Genomic DNA, 21,464 nt, shown 5'->3' with positions numbered 1-21,464 from the left:
GAGAGGGTCTCAGAGACTACAGAGCCCTGGGCCAGTCTTGGTTCTGAGCAGCACTACTCCAGACAACCATCGTCTCCCATGTGTTCCTGGGTCAGCTTCATTAGATAACCACCCTTGAACCTGGCTCACACACTCTAGGCTCCCTCACACCACCACCGCCAAATGGACCATCGTCTCTAACCTAAAACACAACAGAAAACTTCCTCCTTATGCTGTTTTTTAATTCCTTCTGTCACTTCACCAAACTTCTAAGAAAAAGTAGTTCCCTCTGCCTCTACCCCCTCACCACTCCTGCTTTTTGCTATCTTAATTACCAAAGTAATACACAGATACTTTTTTTTTAAATCAAACAATATGGATAAATGACCATCCACAATCCCAATCTCCTCCCCACTGATAACCACTGTTAGCCCTAGAAAATACCTATTTTTCTGAATTAAATCAATATCAGATTGAAATTTTTGTTTGTGTTTTGCCCCCTTCAAATTTTTACTTTTTTTTTAATTCTGAAAAACTTCTATTTAGTTAGATTCCAATTCTTTTGGTGACCTATGTTATGGATCAAATTATAAGGGCTGTCAATTAGGAGATAAAATGAACTAATGCTTCTTTACAAAGTGAGTACTAAACTAATGTTAAGATCATGTGGATTTTATGACAATAAAACAATAATTAGATAACTGTGCCTTGTATGTAAAATCTTCATATTTCATTACCTAAATGCAGATGAATGCTGACTATATTTGTATCATCTTAATTCACAATAGTGAATTTAAGGTTTATGAAACATTTTAATATATAGTATCTCTTTAAAAATTTCATAAGCTATGAGGTTAATACAAATTACCATTAACATTTTATAGATAAGAAAGACAAAGTTCTGGAAGAAAAATTACTTATTCAAAATTGCATAGCTAGAAAAATACACAACCAGAAACCACAAAACTTACCTCTTCTGACTCAAATCAAATCCCACCCCTTTGTGTCATGTTGAATAGTATATCAAAAATTCTAACAATATAAAAATATTAAGTTCTTGCCTTTTTAGATCTAACTTGGAAAAAATTGTCCCTCCTTTCAAAGTTGAATAGAAAATGCAAAAATGGGCCGGGCACAGTGGCTCACGCCTGTAATGGTGGATCACCTGAGACCGGGAGTTTGAGACCAGCCTGGCCAACATGGTGAAACCCCATCTTCACTAAAAATACAAAAACTAGCCAGCATGGTGGCATGCGCCTGTAGTCCCAGCTACTCGGGAAGCTGAGGCAGGAGAATCACTTGAACCTGGGAGGTGGAGGTTGCAGTGAGCCAAGATTGTGCCACTGCACTCCAGCCTGGGAGACACAGCAAGGCTCTGTCTCAAAAGAAAAAAAAAAAAAAAGAAAGAAAATACAAAAATTAATGCCAAAAGGGATAAATTATTTTTGTTTCTCTATTATACAATATAATCCCTTGGGAAGCCTACATTTCATTTAAAACAACAGTTAAAACTTACTAAAACCTACATCAATATGTAGATGCATTATAAAATTTGAAATACAACTTCTTAAATCCTTTATTTGGGCATTGCCACTAACAAAACACCCAACACCCCCAATCTAAGGATGATGAAACTGCTACTGAAAAGAATACCACACATATATGCTGACCTGGTATTTCAGTATTATGCTTGAAATCCCTGCAATGAACACATAGAAACCCCTTAAATTTCACAATCAGAAATTTGAAATTAAATTATTAAAAAATAATAAACCAGGCCAGGCACAGTGGCTCATGCCTGTAATCCCAGCACTTTGGGAGGCCAAGGCGGGAGGATCATGAGGTCAGGAGATCGAGACCATCCTGGCTAACACGGTGAAACCGTCTCTACTAAAAATACAAAAAATTAGCTGGGCGTGGTGGCAGGCGCCTGTAGACCCAGCTACCTGGGAGGCTGGGGCAGGAGAATGGCGTGAACCTGGGAGGCGGAGCTTGCAGTGAGCTGAGATCGTGCCACTGCCCTCCAGCCTGGGCGACAGAGTGAGACTCCGTCTAAAAATAAAAATAATAATAATAATAATAATAATAATAATAATAAATATAAGGCAGCTCCAATGGAGTCTAACACATTTAAATGCTGTATTTATTATATGACATACTGCACTGAATTATGAAAAGAAAAACTGAAATTACTAAGAGCTCTGGATCTTAGCTAACTCAATTCTGCAAATAATAATACGGTTAAATTTTAAAATGATAATTAAGCTATTCTTTATAACACAACCTGACGTTACAAAAATATGGACAAGGCAAGTAATTTTTCTTCACATTTTACTCTTCCTAAACCTAGAAAACATACCTGCTCTCAAAACATCTTATCAGGGCCAGGTGCAGTGACTCATGCCTATAATCCCAGCACTTTGAGAGGCCAAGGCGGGTGGATCACCTGAGGTAAGGAGTTCAAGACCAGCCTGGCCAACATGGTGAAACCCCATCTCTACTAAAAATACAAAAATTAGCTGAGTGTGGTGGTGGGCGCCTATAATCCCAGCCAGTCAGAAGGCTGAGGCGGGAGAATCGCTTGAACTCAAGAGGCGGAGGTTGCAGTGAGCCAAGATCGTGCCATTGTACTCCAACCTGGGCGACAAGAGCAAAAGTCCATCTCAAAAAAAAAAAAGAAATCTTATCAGAAGACCAAGAACCTATAGTGAGATAGTTCAGTACTCAAGTTAGTCTAAACAGGATTGCAAAGCTGCTTTACTAAGAAATATTTGAGTATTTCACTTACCTCTGTTTCCATACATTGTGAATATCCCAATTTACCTGTAATAAAAATGAAAAGGATTACTTTAAAAAGATTTCAGCTTTTTAAAATCATTGATAAAAATATTTGAGCTTCTCTGGCTATGGCTTTATTATGTCTATGAGAATATCTATGCAAATGAAAGATGCTAGAATGACCAAATATCTCTGAAGGTCCTACTTAGAGATTTAAGTTTAAATAGGCCCATTAAAAAATAACAAAGAAAAAAGGTGAGAAAAAAATGCTTAACTGTAATAAGATCTAAAACATATGTACATATTTAATACAGATATATAAATCAATCAAACAAAAACATTTGAAAGTCTTGCTTTCTTTTAAGAAACACCTTAAAATACTTTAAAGGTATTTTAAGTATACCTTAGGAAATCTTAAAAGACTGCAAATATATTTCCAGTTTAAAGATACAGTGATCATTTCAATGAAAGGAATAATGTTTAAATTCATACTTTCTTTAATATATGCTGACTGTTTTCCTTTAATATATGATTAGGCAAAACCATATAATTAATTGAGTAATTTTTCCAACAGAGGCTCACCTAAAGAATAATTAGAACTGAACAATATTTGGCTGCACCAACATTAGTATTTTTCTCCATCACTGATACATAATACCAAAGAACATGAACAATTAATACATTTCTGTCAATGTCGCTGACAAAAACATACTTCTTAAACAAAAACAGCTATTTTAAAGAATCACTTATTAAATAGTTTTAACAAAAAGAACGAATAACACAATTATACAATTAATTATACTGGGTACTAGAAAATTGGGTTTTTTTGGGGTTTTTTTTGTTTTTTTTTTTTTTGAGAAGCAGTCTCACTCTGTCACCCAGGCTGGAGTGCAGTGATGTGATTTTGGCTCACTGCAACCACCCACTCCCGGGTCCAAGTGATTCTCCCACCTCGGCCTCCTGAGTGAGTAGCTGGGACTACAGGCACCCACCACCATGCCCAGCTAATTTTTGTATTTTTAGTAGAGATGGGGTTTTGCCATGTTGGCCAGGCTGGTCTCGAACTCCTGACCTCAAGTGATCTGCCTGCCTCGGCCTCCCAAAGTGCTGGGATTACAGGCGTGAGCCACCATGCCCGGTCAGTACTAGAAAATTTAATTTCCCCAGACTACACTTAGATTTCACTGACCTAAATTCAAATATGCATTTAGCTCTATACCTTTCCCTCCACCCAATACTATCCTCCCACTTCTTCCTCTCCCCAGCATTTACCCTTACACCTAGCCCACAGTGGTTATTCTATCAGCCTTGTTATTTTTTTAGTACTTAACTAGAATTTCTACGCCTTAGACTCTATTATGACATCACAAAAGAAAAATCACAAATAATAGCTTTTGTATGCTCCCAATTCTTAAAATAAAAAATAAAATTGAAACCGCAATTTCTTATTTGAAATGAGTCGGTTGAAAAAAAAACAAAAACGAAAAAATAAAAGAAGACAACCACAACTCCTCATCTCTTAATGATCCTAATGAGAAACACTGGCTGAAACTGAGACCAGAAAATAAGGGGCCTTAGGTTCTATGAATTAAATTAAAAATTATATATGAGCAATAAAGACTACATGAACATATATATAAAATGAGCTTACTAGCTAAGGGTTTATATGATAGGGTCTGATAAGTATAAGACTGTTATTTTACTTATATATTTATTTATTGTTACATAAAACTCTACATTCAACAGTGATTTATAACATACATTTTATTTATTTATACATATGATTGTTTGTTCAGACCATTAATGCTTTTGGTAGTTAAGAATACTTAACTCCCATAAAATTGGTAATTAATTTTACTCGGCAAAGTACTACTGGACAGAAACAGCTCAAGGAAGGGTACAGACTGCCTTTCGGCAAACATTTACTGAGAGCCTACTCTGCATGGGGGGAAGAGAGAGAGAGGGAGGAAGAGAGGAGCACTCAGGCAAACTGTAATAGAGAGTAGCCTCTTTAAGAGTCTATGAGTTGGCCAAGTGCAGTGGCTCACGCCTGTAATCCCAGCACTTTGGGAGGCCGAGGCAGACAGATCATGAGGTCAGGAGATTGAGACTATCCTGGCTAACATGGTGAAACCTCATCTCTATTAAAAATACAAAACATTAGCCGGGCGTGGTGGTGAGTGCCTGTAGTCCCAGCTACTCGGGAGGCTGAGGCAGGAGAATGGCATGAACCGGGAGGCAGAGCTTGCAGTGAGCCGAGATTGCGCCAGTGCACTCCAGCCTGGGTGACAGAGTGAGACTCCGTCTCAAAAAAAAAAAAAAAAAAAAAAGAGTATGTGAGTTTACATCTTCAGTAGGATATATTCTGAAGATAAAGAGAATTACAAAGAAATCTAAAAGTTTTTGTAGTACGTTTCTTGTTGGTAGTATAAAATTCTGAAACTATTTTAATGTATTGCAGCAATGAGCACATGAGTAAATACACTGATATTGCTGGGAGTCATGACTTACACTATGGGAGAAGGAATACACAAACCTAACGTGAGAAGAAAAGGAGCCCTGTGCTGGCGAACTGTAACTAGAGATATTACACAACTTCAAAACATTTCCTAGCGCTGCTCATCAAAAGTGGGAGAAGCCCATGGGGCACGCCAAGCCCATTCCCCCTCAACAGAATCAGGATTCCTTGGCAAACTGGCTGATTTCAGGGCTGGGACAGGGAAATTACAAGATAAGTCAGGAACATCTTTTTGTACCAGAAAACAATGAAGTGCTTAAAAACAATGATAGAGGAGTGCCAAAAGGGCACAAGAGTCTATAAAATAAGATTTTTTTCAATGACCTGCATTATAAAACTGAAAATGCTGTAAAAGTACTAAAAATTTTTGTGAGAATTCAACAGCTCTTGGTCATTCAATTTGAACTGGTGAGTAACTCACGGTAATATGAAAAGGCTGTAAGTACAAAGTATTTGACCAACTACACAGCTCTGCCATCCAAATTCCTGCTCAAAAGCTAATCTAGGAATCCAAAAATCCCAATCACATGACATCAGAGCTTAAAGGAATCTTGGAAATGATCTTGCTCAATCCATTCATTTTATAGATGAGTAATTTGGCTGGGTGTGGTGTCTCGCGCCTGTAATCCCTGCACTTTGGGAGGCTGAGTTGGGAGGATTGTTTGAGCTCAGGAGTTTGAAACCAGCCTAGGTAACATAGTGAGACCCAGTTTCTATCAAAAATAAAAAATTAGCCACGCATGTTGGCACAAGCCTGTAGTCCCAGCTACTCAGGAAGCTGAGGAAGGAGGATCACTTGAGCCCAGGAGGTCCAGTCTGCAGTGAGCTGTGATAGTGCCACAGCACTCCAGAACGGGTGACAGAACAAGGCCTTGCCTCAGAAACCATTAATTAATTAATTAAAAACAGATGAGTAATCTGAGAGCTCAAGGAGTCAAATGACTTGCACATAATGACACAGAGTTGGTGACAGAGTGAAGAGCACACTCTAAGGCTCCTGATTCCTCCTCATGTATGTTGGTGTGGTTTTCTTATTCTAATCCTCTTGATATGGTTTGGTTCTATGTCCCCACCCAAATCTCATGTTCAATTCTAATTCTCAATGTTAGAGGTGGGGCCTGGTGGGAAGTGATCAGATCATGAGGATGGTTTCTAATGGTGTAGCACCATCCATCCCCTAGTGCTGTCCTGTGATAGCGAGTTATCATGAGATCTGGTTGTTTCAGTCTGTAGCACCTCCTCCTTCCCTCTTTCTTCCTCCTGCTCCAGCCATCCAGGACGTGCTGGCTTCCCCTTCACCTTTTGTGATGACTGTAAGTTTTCTGAGGCCTCCCCAGCCATGCTTCCTGTACAGCCTGCAGAACAGTGATCCAATTAAACCTCTTTTCTTTATAAATTACCCAGTCTCAGGTAGTTCTTTATAGCAATGCAAGAATGGACTAATATATCTCCATTCCCACTTTCAGTGGCTGTTGGGATTGAGGGGAACTGCAGGGGTACTGTCCAGGCTAACTACCATTTCTACTGTTTCTGAGGAATGGGGAAATGCATTCCTCAAAAAAAATTTTTTTTTTTTTGAGACGGAGTCTCGCTCTGTCACCCAGGCTGGAGTGCAGTGGCATGATCTTGGCTCACTGCAAGTTCTGCCTCCTGGGTTCAGGCATTGCACTGCAGCCTGGGCGAGACAGCGCCACTCCATCTCAAAAAAAAAAATTCTGGGTGAAGTCACAGGATTTGTAAGTTTCAGAGGGATTCATTCCTTAGGTCTGGTGCAGTAAAACAGAAGTGGCCAACCTTTGAAGAAAGACTCAGTACTTGTCAAGTGTAAATCCCTTGATGCTATACCGGTAGTTTCCAATTGAAGAAGGTGTTGTTGAATTGAGGAATGCGGCCGGGCGCAGTGGCTCATACCTGCCATCCGAGCACTTTGGGAGTCCAAGGCAGGTGGATCACGAGGTCAGGAGTTCAAGGCCAGCCTAGCCAAGATGGTGTAACCCCATCTCTACTAAAAATACAAAAATTAGCTGTGCATGGTGGCGGGTGCCTATAATCCCAGCTACACGGGAGACTGAGGCAGAGAATTGCTTGAACCCAGGAGGCAGAGGTTGCAGTGAGCAGGAGATCATGCCACTGCACTTCCAGCCTGGGTGAAAGAATGAGACTCCATCTCAAAAAAAATAAAAAATAAAAAATAAATAAATAAATAAATAAATAAAAATAAAAAAAAGAAAGGCTGAGGTGGGAGAATGGCTTAAGCCCAGGAGGCAGGCAATGAGCTGAGATGGTACCACTGCACTCCAGCCTGGGCAACAGAGCCAGACATTGTCTTTAAAAAAAAAAAAAAAATTTATTAGACGAGTCCCTTTATGTCCCAGGAAACAGAAAAGCCTATGCCTTCCTATTAACTGACACAGAATGGCTTTACGAAACAAACTAGTCCTGATATAAAATATCTGTCATAAAGAATTCATAACTAAGGCAACACTGTCATCTTCAGCAGACATTTTAAATCTTAAATATTGATAATCAGATCATTTCACCATGGGTCTGCTCAGAGAATGCAAATAATACTTTCAAATTAAGGTAGCTACTTATCTTTAAAGTAGAAACCTCAGCATATGGCTGACTTATCATGCAGTCACATTATCAATATGATTCAAACTAGCTGAATAAGTAAAAGGCAAACTATACCTACCAAAAAAACAGAATTTCTGGAACTTTTAAGATAAATGGTTCTCAGAATTATTCTCCAGCTTTTTACTATGTGACCAAATTCTAGACAATGTTTCAGTCCCTCTAACCATGTGAAATTATGTTCTTTTTCATGCTAAAACTGAGATACCAATGAATACACCCTGCTCTCGTGCCAGCATACCTCTGCCGCCTTCATTTGTTCAGTAAATATTTATTCACCACCTACTAAGTACTACTCATAAGCACTGATGACACACTGTCATAGTAAACAAGCTAGACACAGTTCTTGCCTCATAAGGCTTACATTTTATTGAACACAGCCCCAAAAAAGTAATCAAACAAAACAGAACTCGTGATAAATGGATCCAAAAGGGAGAGAAAGTAACAGAAATGACCCCATTTGGGGTGGTCAGGTAAGATTCCTCCAAAAGATGATATTTAAACAGAGACCTTGAAGCTGGGTAGAACCAACAGGAGGGCGGGAAGAAGAATCTGTTCCGGAAGCAGGAGGTGGCGTGTGACAGGCCCGGGAAGTGTTTGGTGGATGAGTAACATAAACTGTGTTTAGACAGGCAGGGGGCAGATCACATAGGCTTGTAAGGATAGTATGAGGAGTTCAGATTTGACTTTAAGGAAAATGGGAAGCTATTGAAGGATACCAGGCAAGAGGGTCAGCTGCGTCCAGGTAGTTTCCAGGTCAGTCTTGCTATAATGTGAAGAATGTAGTGGAGACAGCCAGATGGAAAGCTCAAGGCCAGCGAGGAGGCTACTATCATTGTACTGCAGCACTACACGCGGGTGGCCAGGCAGGGCGATGGCAGTAATGAGGGTGAAAAGGAGAGGGTTCATGAAATAATTTGGAAGTAGAACAGGATTTGCTAATGGACTGACAAACAACATCCTGAACATGCTCCATGTTTTCAAGAATAATATTCTCAAACATTTGACCAAAACTGATCAACAACAACCATTAGTTTAAGAACTATAATACTTTTATTAAGAAAGGAGTTTGTTAAATATGCTTCTGGGACAATTTTTGTATTATTACTAGGAAAAAAAAACCACAGTGTTGTAGTTAACAGGCTGAAATTTAGCAATAAAAAAATTTCTACAGCCTAATCATACCTGAATTTCTTTTTTTTTTTTTTTTTTGAGATGGAGTCTCACTCTGTCGCCAGTCTAGAGTGCAGTGGCACGATCTTGGCTTACTACAACCTCCGTCTCCAGGGTTCAAGCGATTCTCCTGCCTCAGCCTCCCAAGTCGCTGGGACTACAGGCACGCACTACCATGCCCAGCTAATGTTTGTATTTTTAGTAGAGACGGGGTTTCACCATGTTGGCCAGGATGGTCTTGATCTCTTGACCTCATGATCCGCCCACCTCAGCCTCCCAAAGTGCTGGGATTACAGGCGTGAGCCACCACACCCAGCCTCATACCTGAATTTCTAAAGTGCAGCGGCCACTGAGGACCTGGAATCAATGAACAGAACTTCAAAAGTTAGGACAGTGAAACTACGTATTTATTAGCTTAAACCAATTTCCCCCAACAAAATCATCTTTGCCAAGTTGCATTTTAAGGGAAAAAAGAATGTTATACTTTTTTGTCTTTTTTTTTTTTTTTTTTTTGAGACGGAGTCTTGCTCTGTCGCCCAGGCTGGAGTGCAGTGCACGATCTTGGCTCACTACAACCTCCGCCTCCCAGGTTCAAGCAATTCTCCTGCCTCAGCCTCCTGAGTAGCTGGGACTACAGGCACGCACCACCACGCCCAGCTAATTTTTGTATTTTTAGTAGAAATGGGATTTCACCATGTTAGCCAGGATGGTCTCAATCTCCTGACCTTGTGATCCGCCCGCCTCAGCGTGAATGTTATGGATTTGATACAAAAAACAGTCAGGGACATGACCTCTAATTTTAAATATCACTCATGGAAAAAGCATTCATCTGTTCATTCACCAACAATACGTTTGTGTGACAGGCACTCTCCAGAACTTGCATCTTCTTCCTTGAGATTATCTGACCCCCACCCACAGACTCTGCCCCAAGCCAGGCTCTAGGACTTTCAGCCTCCAATCACCTTTGCCATAAATGTGACTTCTATCCTAATTCAGAAATGGAAGCTCCCACTTTATTTTTGACATAGACTATACTTTGCTTCCTAGATTTGTAACTAAATCCCTTACCTTTCAAAAAAATGACAGCCTTGGATTGTTATTACCAGTCACCTTCCCAGGGACTAGAGTCTCCCCTTGGACCTAGTATCAGTGATTAAAACCTGCCACAAAATTTGGATATTATCTTTTATCTATTTTATGTAACCTGGCAACACTGGAAGCTTGCAGAGCAAATAAGTTTCATCTCTAGTGCCAATTCTGAATAACAGTGGCTGTCTAGAACGTCATCTTCAGAAGTATTCTGATGGCAAGTACAGGATAGGAGGTGCCCAGGACTATTTAGAAATGGTCTCACTCATAAGTGGGAGTTGAACAATGAGAACACATGGACACAGGGAGGGAAACAACACACACCAGGGCCTGTCAGGGATGGTGGGGGAAAGGGGAGAAAGAGCATTAGGACAAATACCTAATGCCTGCGGGGCTTAAAACCTAGATCACGGGTTGACAGGTGCGGCAAACCAGCATGGCACATGTATACCTATGTAACAAACCTGTACATTCTGCACATGTATCCTGGAACTTAAAGTAAAATTTTAAAAAAGAAGAAGAAGAAGAAATGCTGCCATAGGAATAGAAGACATAATATTTGTATTTAAAGAATAGTACTGTATTCATAAGTATAATAAAAATGTGTAACTTACAAAACTCATTACAAAAAGATATTTCTTGACTATGTATAGTATATGTAGTAAAGGTTAAATAGCTAAAAATGTTTAAATGTTTATACATAAATAGCTAAAAATGTTTATAGCCTGGAGCCACATTTCTGACACTCCTGTGTTGGAAGACAGGGACAATGAAAGTCAAAGTACTTTTTGTAAACTGGGTTGATTTGGATTAAACTTTTCCCTAGTAACAGCAATTCAAACATTGCTTAAACTTCACAAGCTCAAAAATACATAGACATATCACTAGATTTTAGGAAGGTGAACTTGGAGGGGAACCTCCCCAAGCCAAATCATAAACAAAGAGTTCTAGCAGGTGACAATCCCAAATGTTCTAGTATTCCCTATCAATTGAAGAGTTCTGGTTTTCATGCATTTCATACACACATCTGTGTCCATTCTCTTTAGAATCTCCTGCCCCTCTGTGGCATCTGAGTATGAGACAACCTAGCCAACAAGAGCCCTGCAGAGAGGCATCCCAGGAACTTCTATCTTCCAAGCCCTAACTCCCTTTAGTTATATCACAACTCTACCATCCATATCCACTTACCCAAATGTGTTACTTTCCCTCTGTCAAGATTTGGGAGATCTGATTTAAAAACTATAAAAACAACATAGGCTTGACATAGACTACACTTTGCCATTTTTAGCTATTTAACCTTTACTATGAACATTTTTAGCTATTTAACCTTTACTACATATACTATATATAGTCAAGAAATATTTTTGTAATGAGTTTTGTAAGTTACACATTTTTATTATACTTATGAATACAGTACTATTCTTTAAATATAAATATAATGAAAAGATCATTAATTAAAGAAGAAAGTCAAGCTGAGCACTGTGACTCACATCTATAATCCCAGCACTTTGGAAGGCTGGGGGTGGGGGCGCGAATCATTTGAGGTCAGGAGTTTGAGACCAGCCTGGCCAACATGGTGAAACCCTGTCTCAACCAAAAAAAAAAAAAAATTAGCTGGGCATGGTGGCACATGCCTGTAGTCTCAGCTACTCGGGAGGCTGAGGAGGGAGAATCGCTTGAACACAGGAGGCGGAGGTTGCAGTGAGTTGAGATCGAGCCACTGCACTCCAGCCTAGGTGACAGAGGGAAACTCCAACTCAAAAAAAAAAAAAAAAAAAAAAAAGGTCAGGGTTAGGGGGCAACTATCATTAATTTAAGGAACTTAACAATTTCCCATCAAAAACATTTAAGTTTATACACATCAGGCAATACAACAGTTCAAATATTTCATCTAAACTATGGCTTATCTTACAGGTCTCAGATGAAATTTGTTCCAAGAGTTTATAGGGAAAGTTATAGTTACATTGTTTTATTATTTACATAAATAAGCCCTCCTATACTCCCCAAAGGATTGAAAGAAGCTAAATTAAATGATCAATAAATGAGTATCAAACAAGTCAGAAAGTGGCAAAAGAAGGAAAAAACCAAATTCAAGATAATATAAAATATATGGAAATCCATAAAAAATATAAACGGTGGTCAAGCACTAATTACCTTTCCCTGATAATCTGCAAGTAACCCTCCATAGTCCATTCTAAAAACCTGGTGGAGCACCTAAGGCAACAAAGGTCTAATCACATTATGGACACCCACATTTCAAATTGTTTCAACCTCAAGAATCATTTTATAGACTTCCAAACATATATTTAATATTGTTTTAGAACTTCTTTATCAATCTTGACTCAAATAATTTGGAAGTATTCATCTTTTTACAAAGGATAGCAATGGCTCAGTAAAAATGTATTTGTGCAGTACATACAAGGTAACAAAATGCCCCCACATATATTTCTTCATTTGAGTCTCATAACAATTTCACAAGAAGGGCTGGACAAATATTACTTCCATTTTACAAATAAAGAAAGAGAGCGGCCGGGCACCATGGCTCACACATGTACATGTAACCCCAGTACTTTGGGAGGCCAAGGCAGGTAGATGTCTTGAGTCCAGGAGTTCAAGACCAGCCTGGGGAACCTGGCAAAACCTGGTCTCCGCACACACACACAAAAGAATAAAAGAAAAAAAAAATAAGACAGTATCAGCATCAGAAATAGTTAAATGGCTTGCCTGAGGTCATAGCTATTCAATAGTAAGCATCAGAGCCAAAAGAATCGAAACTGCATCTTCTGTAGCCAGCTCTTAGTTCTCTCCATGTTATGGTGTGACATTCAACAGCTGATTTGCAACTATCTGGAAGGCAGCAAAGGAGCTTGGTGGGAATCAACATGACTCCACAGGAAAAAATATTTTCCAGGCCAATTTAATTTCCAACAAGTATAAACCATCATCTATCTTCCCACCCTAACCTGCCCCTCCTGCCTACCCTGTCACCCAAGCACCCAGGCAAGAAGTCAGAGCCTTTGAACAATCCTTCCTCTTTCTCACCCACACATAAAAAGTGGAAGAGCTATACCATGTCCTATTTCCTAAATCACTCTCAATCTGATTCTTTCTCTCCATTCCTACTGCCCTAATTCAGACCTCCATCATCTCCTGTTTGAACAGCCATAACACTCCTAACTGGTTTAGCAACTTAAAGGCTACAAAGATCTAAAGATAGTATAAAATGCCTACTGGTGTCTTTGCCCTCCATTTTACCCAATTCAATACATCTACAAAGCCCCTACATTTATCTTTCTAAAAAGAGTAATCTGCTTACATCATTTTCCTGCTTAAAACCCTTCCATGGCTCTCCACTGCCTGTACAGACTATAAATACACACTCAACCATGTGGCTGGCACAAAGTCCTTCATCATGTGATCCCAGCCAACGTGCCTTTCCAGCCCTTCTTACTCCCCCGACTCCCACACACATCCTCCGCTCCAGGCACAGGGAACACCCACTACAAAGAAGACAAACAGGTTTAACCTCACGTGCCAACTCCAAATAATTAGTAGTGGCCACCTGAGGCATCCTGTTGAGAACTCTTGGGGCTGCTTATAAATTCGGCAGCAAAAAATGCGGTAACTGATTAGCAGTTATATGCTTTTGGCATGGGGAAGTGGGTGGCAGCACAAACGCCGCACTTGCCATCCATGTACTGCTGCTCTCTGAGTACCATATAACGTCCTCCACATCTCCAAGCCTTTCCACTTGCTGCTGCTGCTGCTGCCTCACATAGTCTTCCTTTTAGGCTACAGCCCCATCCTGGAGACCTCCAGAAACCAGATCTCTGTAACACTCGCCTACTGTCACCAGGCAGGGTCAGCCGCTCTCTTCTCTGGGCTCTCATAGTTTTCTAAACATCTTTATTATTTTAAAATTATTGCACTGTACTGTGTTAGTTTCTCCATCTATGAGCTTCTTGAAGGTATGAGTGCAGTTTATCCCTCTTTGTATCGTCAACATCTGGCACAGTGCACTTAGAAGGCACTCAAATATTGGTGAAATGAATACATGAAATCATGTAATGGGAATATCGCTAACATGGTATTTTCACTAAAAATCCAGGAAGACATGACCAAACCCTGGGACCAGGCAACCTATAGGGATTGTTAGTGACATTCTAGCACTACCCTCCAATTATCTCTATTTATATTTTTATCTCTCCGAAATACAAGATATTAAAGGAATATACTAGATAGGAACTTAACTTCTAATTAAATTAAGGGATGGGAGAGAAAATGGGAAATATGACAGAAAAAGACCACAGACTCAATTTAAAAAAATGTATTAGGCCCGGCGCAGTGGTTCACACCTGTAATCCCAGCACTTTGGGAGACGGAGGCGGGTGGATCACTTGAAATCTGGAATTTGAGACCAGCCTGATCAACATAGTGAAACTCTGCCTCTGCTAAAAATACAAAATTAGCCAGGCGTGGTGGTGCATGCCTGTAATCTCAGCTACCATGGAGGCTGAGGCAGGAGAATCGCTTGAACCCAGAAGGTGGAGGCTGCAGTTAGCCAAGATCGCAGGATTGCCCTCCAGCCTGGGCAACAAGAGCAAAACTCCGACTCAAAAAAAAAAAAAAAAAAAAAGCATTAGCACAATTAGTATAAAAAGACCTAAGAGTCACAGTTTTCAGAAGCCAGCAGTTTGGTATTATTAGGAATATAACCCCTCCATATACCTAATCGAATCCTTTTTAAATTTATACTAATGTCTCATATCAGTTTTAATTTTAAAAGTTTGTGAGATACAATCACTTTGGAAAATTTCTGGCAATATCTACTTATGCTGACCATACATCATGAATTAGCAATTGCACTTTTAGAAACATATTCAACAAAAATGCTACATTTGCTCACCAAAAGACACGTGCAGTAATGTTCACAGTGGCATTATTCATACTATCCAGTAAGTCGATATTTGAAACCCAAATATCCATCTAGAGTTTGAACATCAAAAATAAACTCTTTAACATTTCTTCTTCTATATTAAAAACAGGCCAGGTGCAGTGGATCACACCTGTAATCCCAACACTGTGGGAAGTTGAGGCGGGAAGATCACTTGAATGGGGTTCAAGACCAGCCTGGGCAATATAGTGACAGACCCTGTCTCTACAAAAAAATAACAAAAAAATTAGCCAGGAGTGGTGGTGTGCATTTATAGTCCCAGCTACTCAGGAGGCTGAGGTGGAAGGATCACCTGTACCCAGAAGTTCAAAGTTACAGAGAGCTATGATCACATCACTGCACTCCCGCCTGGGCAACAGAGCAAAACTACAACTTTAAAAAATAAATAAAAACAAAACAATAAGCAACAAGCATACCCAGTGCTAAGATCATGGTTTCTAAACACCATTCTCCAATAAAAGAAAACAAGAGCTCCCTGGAAATATGGGTGACTCTAGGGCTGGGGCAGGAAACATATAAGATGATCCTTGAAACATCTTGCAGTGCCAGAAAGCAAGGACGTGCTCCACCAGACAGAAGGAGGGCTGCATATCAAAGGAACACAGGAGCCAAGCCTAAGGAGCAATCAATGGCCACAGCGGGAACAATCTGAGCAACAAAACAACCAAAGTACAAAATACATGTCAATCCAGACTGATATAAACAAATGATTGAATATGTAAGTAAATGGAGGAGAAGGCACAAATCTTCTTCACAGATTTCAAAATAACTCTAAGAAGATATTCACGTCTCCAGGAGGTGGTTTAATTACCTGGCCCTATCCTTGAATGCAGGCTGGAATTAATGACTCCTTTCTAAAGAACAACATATTAAAAAAAAGGTAAAAATAGTAACTTTTTAGTGGAGAAACCTGACAACACTGTCTTAATCAAGTGTCCAGGTTATCATAACCACTGATGTCACATGGTTATCATGTGCCCCAATATGATGTGATCAGGGGGAGCCCTTCACCTCGCTGGTATTCTTCCCCCAAAACTATAACCCAGTCTAGCCATAAAAATACCAGGCAAGTCCAAATGGAGGGACATTTTACAAAACAGCTGACCAGTACTTGCCAAGACTGTCAAGATCATGATAAACTGTCACAGACCAGAAGAAACTAAGGAGACATGATGACTAAATGCAATATGGTATCTCGAATGGGATTTCTGCAATAGAAAAAGGACACTAAGGCCGAGCACAGTGGCTCACACCTGTAATCCCAGCACTTTGGGAGGCCGAGGCAGACGGATCACCTGAGGTCAGGAGTTTGAGACCAGCCTGACCAACATGGAGAAACTCCGTCTCTACTAAAAATACAAAATTACCCAGGTGTGGTGGCAGGTGCCTGTAAATCCCAGCTACTCGGGAGGCTGAGGCAGGAGAATCCCTTGAACCCAGGAGGTAGAGGTTATGGTGAGCCAAGATCACGCCATTGCACTCCAGCCTGGACAAGAAGAGCAAAACTCCGTCTCAAAAAAAAAAAAAAAGAAAAGAAAAAGGACATTAATAGAAAAACTGGGGAAACCCAAATGAAGTCTGGAGTTTAGTTAATAGCAATGCATCAATGTTGTTTTTTTAGTTTTGACAAATATACCACAAGAATATAAAATGTTAACATTTAGGGGAACTGGGTGAGGGGCAAATAAGAATTAGCTGCATTCTCTTTTCAACTTTTCTGTAAATCTAAAATTATCCCAAAATAAAAAGTTTGGTCAGGCACAGTGGCTCACACCTGCAATTTCAGCACTTTGTAAGACTGAGGCAGGTGGATCATTTGAGGTCAGGAGTTCAAGAGCAGTCTGGGCAACATTTTTCTCCACTAAAAAATAAAAATAAAAAATTAGCCAGAAGTGGCAGCACACACCTGTGGTCCCAGCTACTTGGGAGGCTGAGGTAGGAAGACTGCTTGAACCCAGGAGCCGGGGACTGCAGTGAGCTATGATCATACTACTGCACTCCAGCCTGAGCAAGAGAGAAAGACCCTGTCTCATAAAAAAAAATTTTTTTGACTAAAAATTCCCACTACATTTGGTAACTCAATATTTCCTTCATAGTTTTAAACAAATATCTGAAAGAAGTTATTTTCCTTTTTTCTACTTAGCCAACAAGAAGTAAAAGGGAAATACATACAGCTCTAATGACACTGTTATGAAAGCAGGATGAGAACTGCTGTTATTTTATAGGACCAATGATACAGGAGAGTGAATCTGACCTTCCATATATAACAAGCAGAGTGCAACTCATCATCTCTTATCAACATATAGTTCTTGGTAGCTCAATGATTTTTTTCTTCTAAAGTTTAGTCAAAACTCTTAGTGAGGCCAATGGTTTCCTAAGAGTTCTAACTTACTTGAGGGCTAATATCTGTAGATGACTAAATTCTTTCTACTGTTTCCCTCTGCAAAAGTAGAAACACAGATACAAAACCACAAATACATTATTCCAAAATTTCTCCCCAAAACTCTTGTGACCCCTCTCTTATAACCCAACACACGTAGAAATATATTGCATGGTAAATTGGAACCAAAAGTGACAGTAGGTCAGGCTTGGTGGCTCACGCCTGTAATCCCAGCACTTTGGGAGACAAAGGCAGGCAGGTACTTGAGGCCAAGAGTTTGAGACCAGCATGATCAATATGGAAAAACCCTGCCTCTACTAAAAATACAAAAATTAGCCAGGCGCAGCGGCATGTGCATGTAATCCCAGCTATTTGGGAGGCTGAGGTGCGAGAATTGCTTGAACCTGGGAGGCGAAGGTTGCAGTGACCCGAGCTCGTGCCACTGCACTCCAGCCTGGGCAAAAGACTAAGACTCTGTCTCAAAAAAAATAAACAAACAAATAAATAAAAGTGACAGCAGGCCAGGCATGGTGGCTCATGCCTGCAATTCCAGCACTTTGGTAGGCCAAGGTGGGCAAATCACTTGAGCCCAGAAGTTCCAAACAAAACTAGGCAACATGGCAAAATCTCTGTCTCTAAAAAACGATATAAAAATTACCCAGGCATGGGCCAAGTGGTGGTGGTGGCTCACATCTATAATCCCAGCACTTTGGGAGGCCAAGGCGGGCGGATCATGAGGTCAGGAGTTCGAGACCATCCCGGCTAATATGGTGAAACCCCGTCTCTACTAAAAATACAAAAAATTAGCTGGGCGTGATGGCACGTGCCTGTAGTCCCAGCTACTCGGGAGGCTGAGGCAGGAGAATCGCTTGAACCCGGGGGCCAGAGGTTGCAGTAAGCCGAGATCATGCTGCTGCACTCCAGCCTGGTGACAGAGCAAGACTCCGTCTCAAAAAAAAAAAAAAAAAAAATTACCCAGGCATGGTGACACATGCCTGTAGTCCCAGCTACTCGGGAGGCTGAGGTGGGAGGATTGCTTGAATCTGGGAGGTCAAAGCTGCAGTGAGCCGATCAAGCCACTGCACTACAGCCTGGGTGACAAAGCGAGACCCTGTCTCAAAAAAAAAAAAAAAAAAAAAAAGTGATAGCAATCTTATCCAATTACAGCTAAAATCTTAATTTTGCAAATGAACATCTAAACTTACTGTTAAGGCTCCTCCCACTCACTTAGAAGGGGCCTGTGTAAATGAAGGGACTTGAAGTTTAAGCTGCATTAGATTCATGGTAAATTCACCACTGTGTTTCTGTTTTATTTTGTCTTCTTTAATGACTAGAACTATTTACCCTTACATCACCCATGTAAAACTAGAACACTACTTGTACATAGTAGGAACTCAAAGCATATTTGTTAGATTGAATTAACCTGACATATTTGAACTTATTATTCAAAGAGAACAATTTTTATCTATTACTGTAACTGATAAGGCATTTCACCAATCTCTAATTCTACCATTCACCCCCACTACCTACTCTGGAAACCTACACATATACTTCATATATTCCTTTCCTTTAATGATCAGGATGGGAACACAAGAAATACAGAAAGAGCGGACCAAAAAAAATGTTTTTAAACTTTTTTTTGCTGGGTGCGGTGGCTCACGCCTGTAATCCCAGCACTTTGGGAGGCTGAGGTGGGTGGATCACAAGGTCAGGAGATGTAGACCATTCTGGCCAACATGGTGAAACCCCGTGTCTACTAAAAATACAAAAATTAGCCGAGCGTGGTGGCGGGCGCCTGTAGTCCCAGCTACTCAGGAGGCTGAGGCAGGAGAATCGCTTGAACCCAGGAAGCGGAGGGTGCAGTGAGCCGAGATCACGCCACTGCCTCCAGCCTGAGCAACAGAGCGAGACTCCATCTCAAAAAAACAAAAACAAAAACAACATATTTTTTCACTATTTCAACCTTTTCCACAAATATTCTCTCTTTAAAATCAAATAGGATTTTATGCCAAGACGATCTTCCCCTCCAAATTAGCATGAACCTTGCTGAGAAGCTTGACTGATCGTATCCTCTTTTCAAAACCCAAACAAAGCCTGAATGTTCCCTATACCAAGAAACCATTCTCAAGGGATCCCTTTATTAGTATGCACACAGGCATTCATTGTTCCTTTCAGGAAAACCTTCTACCAACCTTAAGATTATTTTAAATCAACATATGGCCATAATTTTTAAACGATTCTTTATACATCTAAACTAAAGGTACATCAAAAATTTTGAAACCAAAAGTTAAAATAAATGATTGTTGTCAGACGGGTATTTATTTAAGTCCTGAAAGACTGTGAGACCACACATGATTCTAATCTCTAAAACTACTGCTATTAATAATTCTTTGTGGCATCCCAGAAAAGCAAATGCTTTTTAACCATGTGAAGATCTAGACTATAACCTAAACTGCATCAGTTACTACTTTCTAAAGACCCTGTATACCAAAATGTGCTCTAATTGTCAGTCAGGTATATACTTATGAGTTATACAAAGAGCCTGCGTGTCTTTAACCCCTTAATTAAGGGTGTGAAAGTTAAAACTTCATCAACTTGTACCTAATAAACTTTCCCAAGCAACAAAGCCTTATTATTACAACTGCATAAACACTGGAGAAAATAAAATGTTAAATAAGCCACCAAACAAGAATCATAAACTCTCTTGATTCTACGCAATCTATCCTCCTGTCATCACAGAAATACTTCTTAACCATACTGCTCATTTTAAGACGTTATACGTAATTTAATCTTTTTACTTTCAAGAGATCCTCTAAAGAGCTAGTCTTTCCTTTTTCTTGAATTTATCTTCTTGGGTCCTATATCACACTACTTTTATGGCCATGCTAGCAATTTGGCTCTAAGTTTTACCTGAATGCTAAATAAACTCACTAATTCTTCATTTTTTTCCTTCATTGGTCTCCAGCCTCTGACACATTTCAACATTTTTCTATTTTTCTTATAGCATATTTCTATTTATTTCATTCAAACTGAATCTAACCATTCTCAGATGTATCAATACTGTTAAAAGTAAAAAAGAATTAAAATCAATTACTACCACATTCAGTCCCCTAAAAAGTCAGTAAAGCCTATGAAGTACTATTTCTTCTAAAAGGACTAAATGGAGTGATACTGCTGGTACTGGCAAGAACCAGTACGACTCATTCAGCTCAACAACAGAGTGACAATGGCCTGTAGAAGGATTCACTCACTTGAGGATTACAGCCAGAATCCACTTCTCTACCCTGAACACAATCCTGGGCACCACCTGCTAGAGCAGTGGTTCTCAACTGGGACGATTTTGCACCCTAGGGAATATTTGGCAATGGACAGAGACTTTTTTAATGTCACAATTGCAGGGGAGGGGCCTACTGGCATCCAGTGTTAGAGATCAGATCACGGATGCTGCACACAACAGCCACCACAACAAAGTATTACTCAGCCAAAAATGCCGACAGTGCCAGTTAAGAAACTCTGACCTTGACATTTACCCCAATTCTTGGTAAAAACATAAAACAGATGGACTAGAGACAGTATAGTGGTGAGAAAGGACCACAGGATTAGAGGAAGAAGGAAACTAAAACCTACTGAGTACCTGCTATACAGCAAGTCTTGCCACTTGACATGTATCATCCTCACTTATGCCCCAATCCTGTGAAAACAACAATATATTCTGATTTTACACAGAAGGCTAGACTCAGGGGGATTGGGGAACTTACTCACTGTCACTTATCTAAGGGGAAGAATCACAAAACAAATTCAAACCAAATGTTTCATTCCACAACACTACTAAGCCTAGACACTAAAAGACCAAGATTTGATTCAAAGAGTTACTAATCACTTAACTTCCCTAAACGTCCATTTAGAAAATATATCAGGCCGGGCGTGGTGGCTTACACCTGTAATCCCAGCACTTTGGG

At 40.0% G+C, this 21,464-nt stretch overlaps 1 protein-coding gene across 16 annotated transcripts in view; it reads right to left on the bottom strand.

The window, feature by feature from the left end:
- The window catches only part of SPIRE1 (spire type actin nucleation factor 1), a 217,520-nt gene that overhangs the window by 188,048 nt on the left and 8,008 nt on the right, over positions 1 to 21,464 (bottom strand). For 10 of the 16 annotated variants that reach the window (XR_010152011.1, XR_010152012.1, XM_054671737.2 and 7 more), the window contains exon 2: positions 2,768 to 2,802. Coding sequence is in view for 14 of the 16 variants with exons in the window: in XM_054671737.2 (XP_054527712.1) it covers positions 2,768 to 2,802 (35 nt within the window). In the remaining 2 variants the exon portion in view is untranslated. Of the gene's footprint in view, positions 1 to 2,767; positions 2,803 to 4,029; positions 4,090 to 21,139; positions 21,209 to 21,464 lie in introns of those variants that run through there. The other 6 variants (XM_054671733.2, XM_054671736.2, XM_063795917.1 and 3 more) reach the window with 4 other exon arrangements.

Source organism: Pan troglodytes, chromosome 17, assembly GCF_028858775.2.
Source record: "Pan troglodytes isolate AG18354 chromosome 17, NHGRI_mPanTro3-v2.0_pri, whole genome shotgun sequence".
In the NCBI taxonomy this organism is placed as follows: domain Eukaryota; kingdom Metazoa; phylum Chordata; class Mammalia; order Primates; family Hominidae; genus Pan; species Pan troglodytes.
Note: the sequence above shows the minus strand (reverse complement) of the source record. Positions and strands in the feature narration are given on the sequence as shown.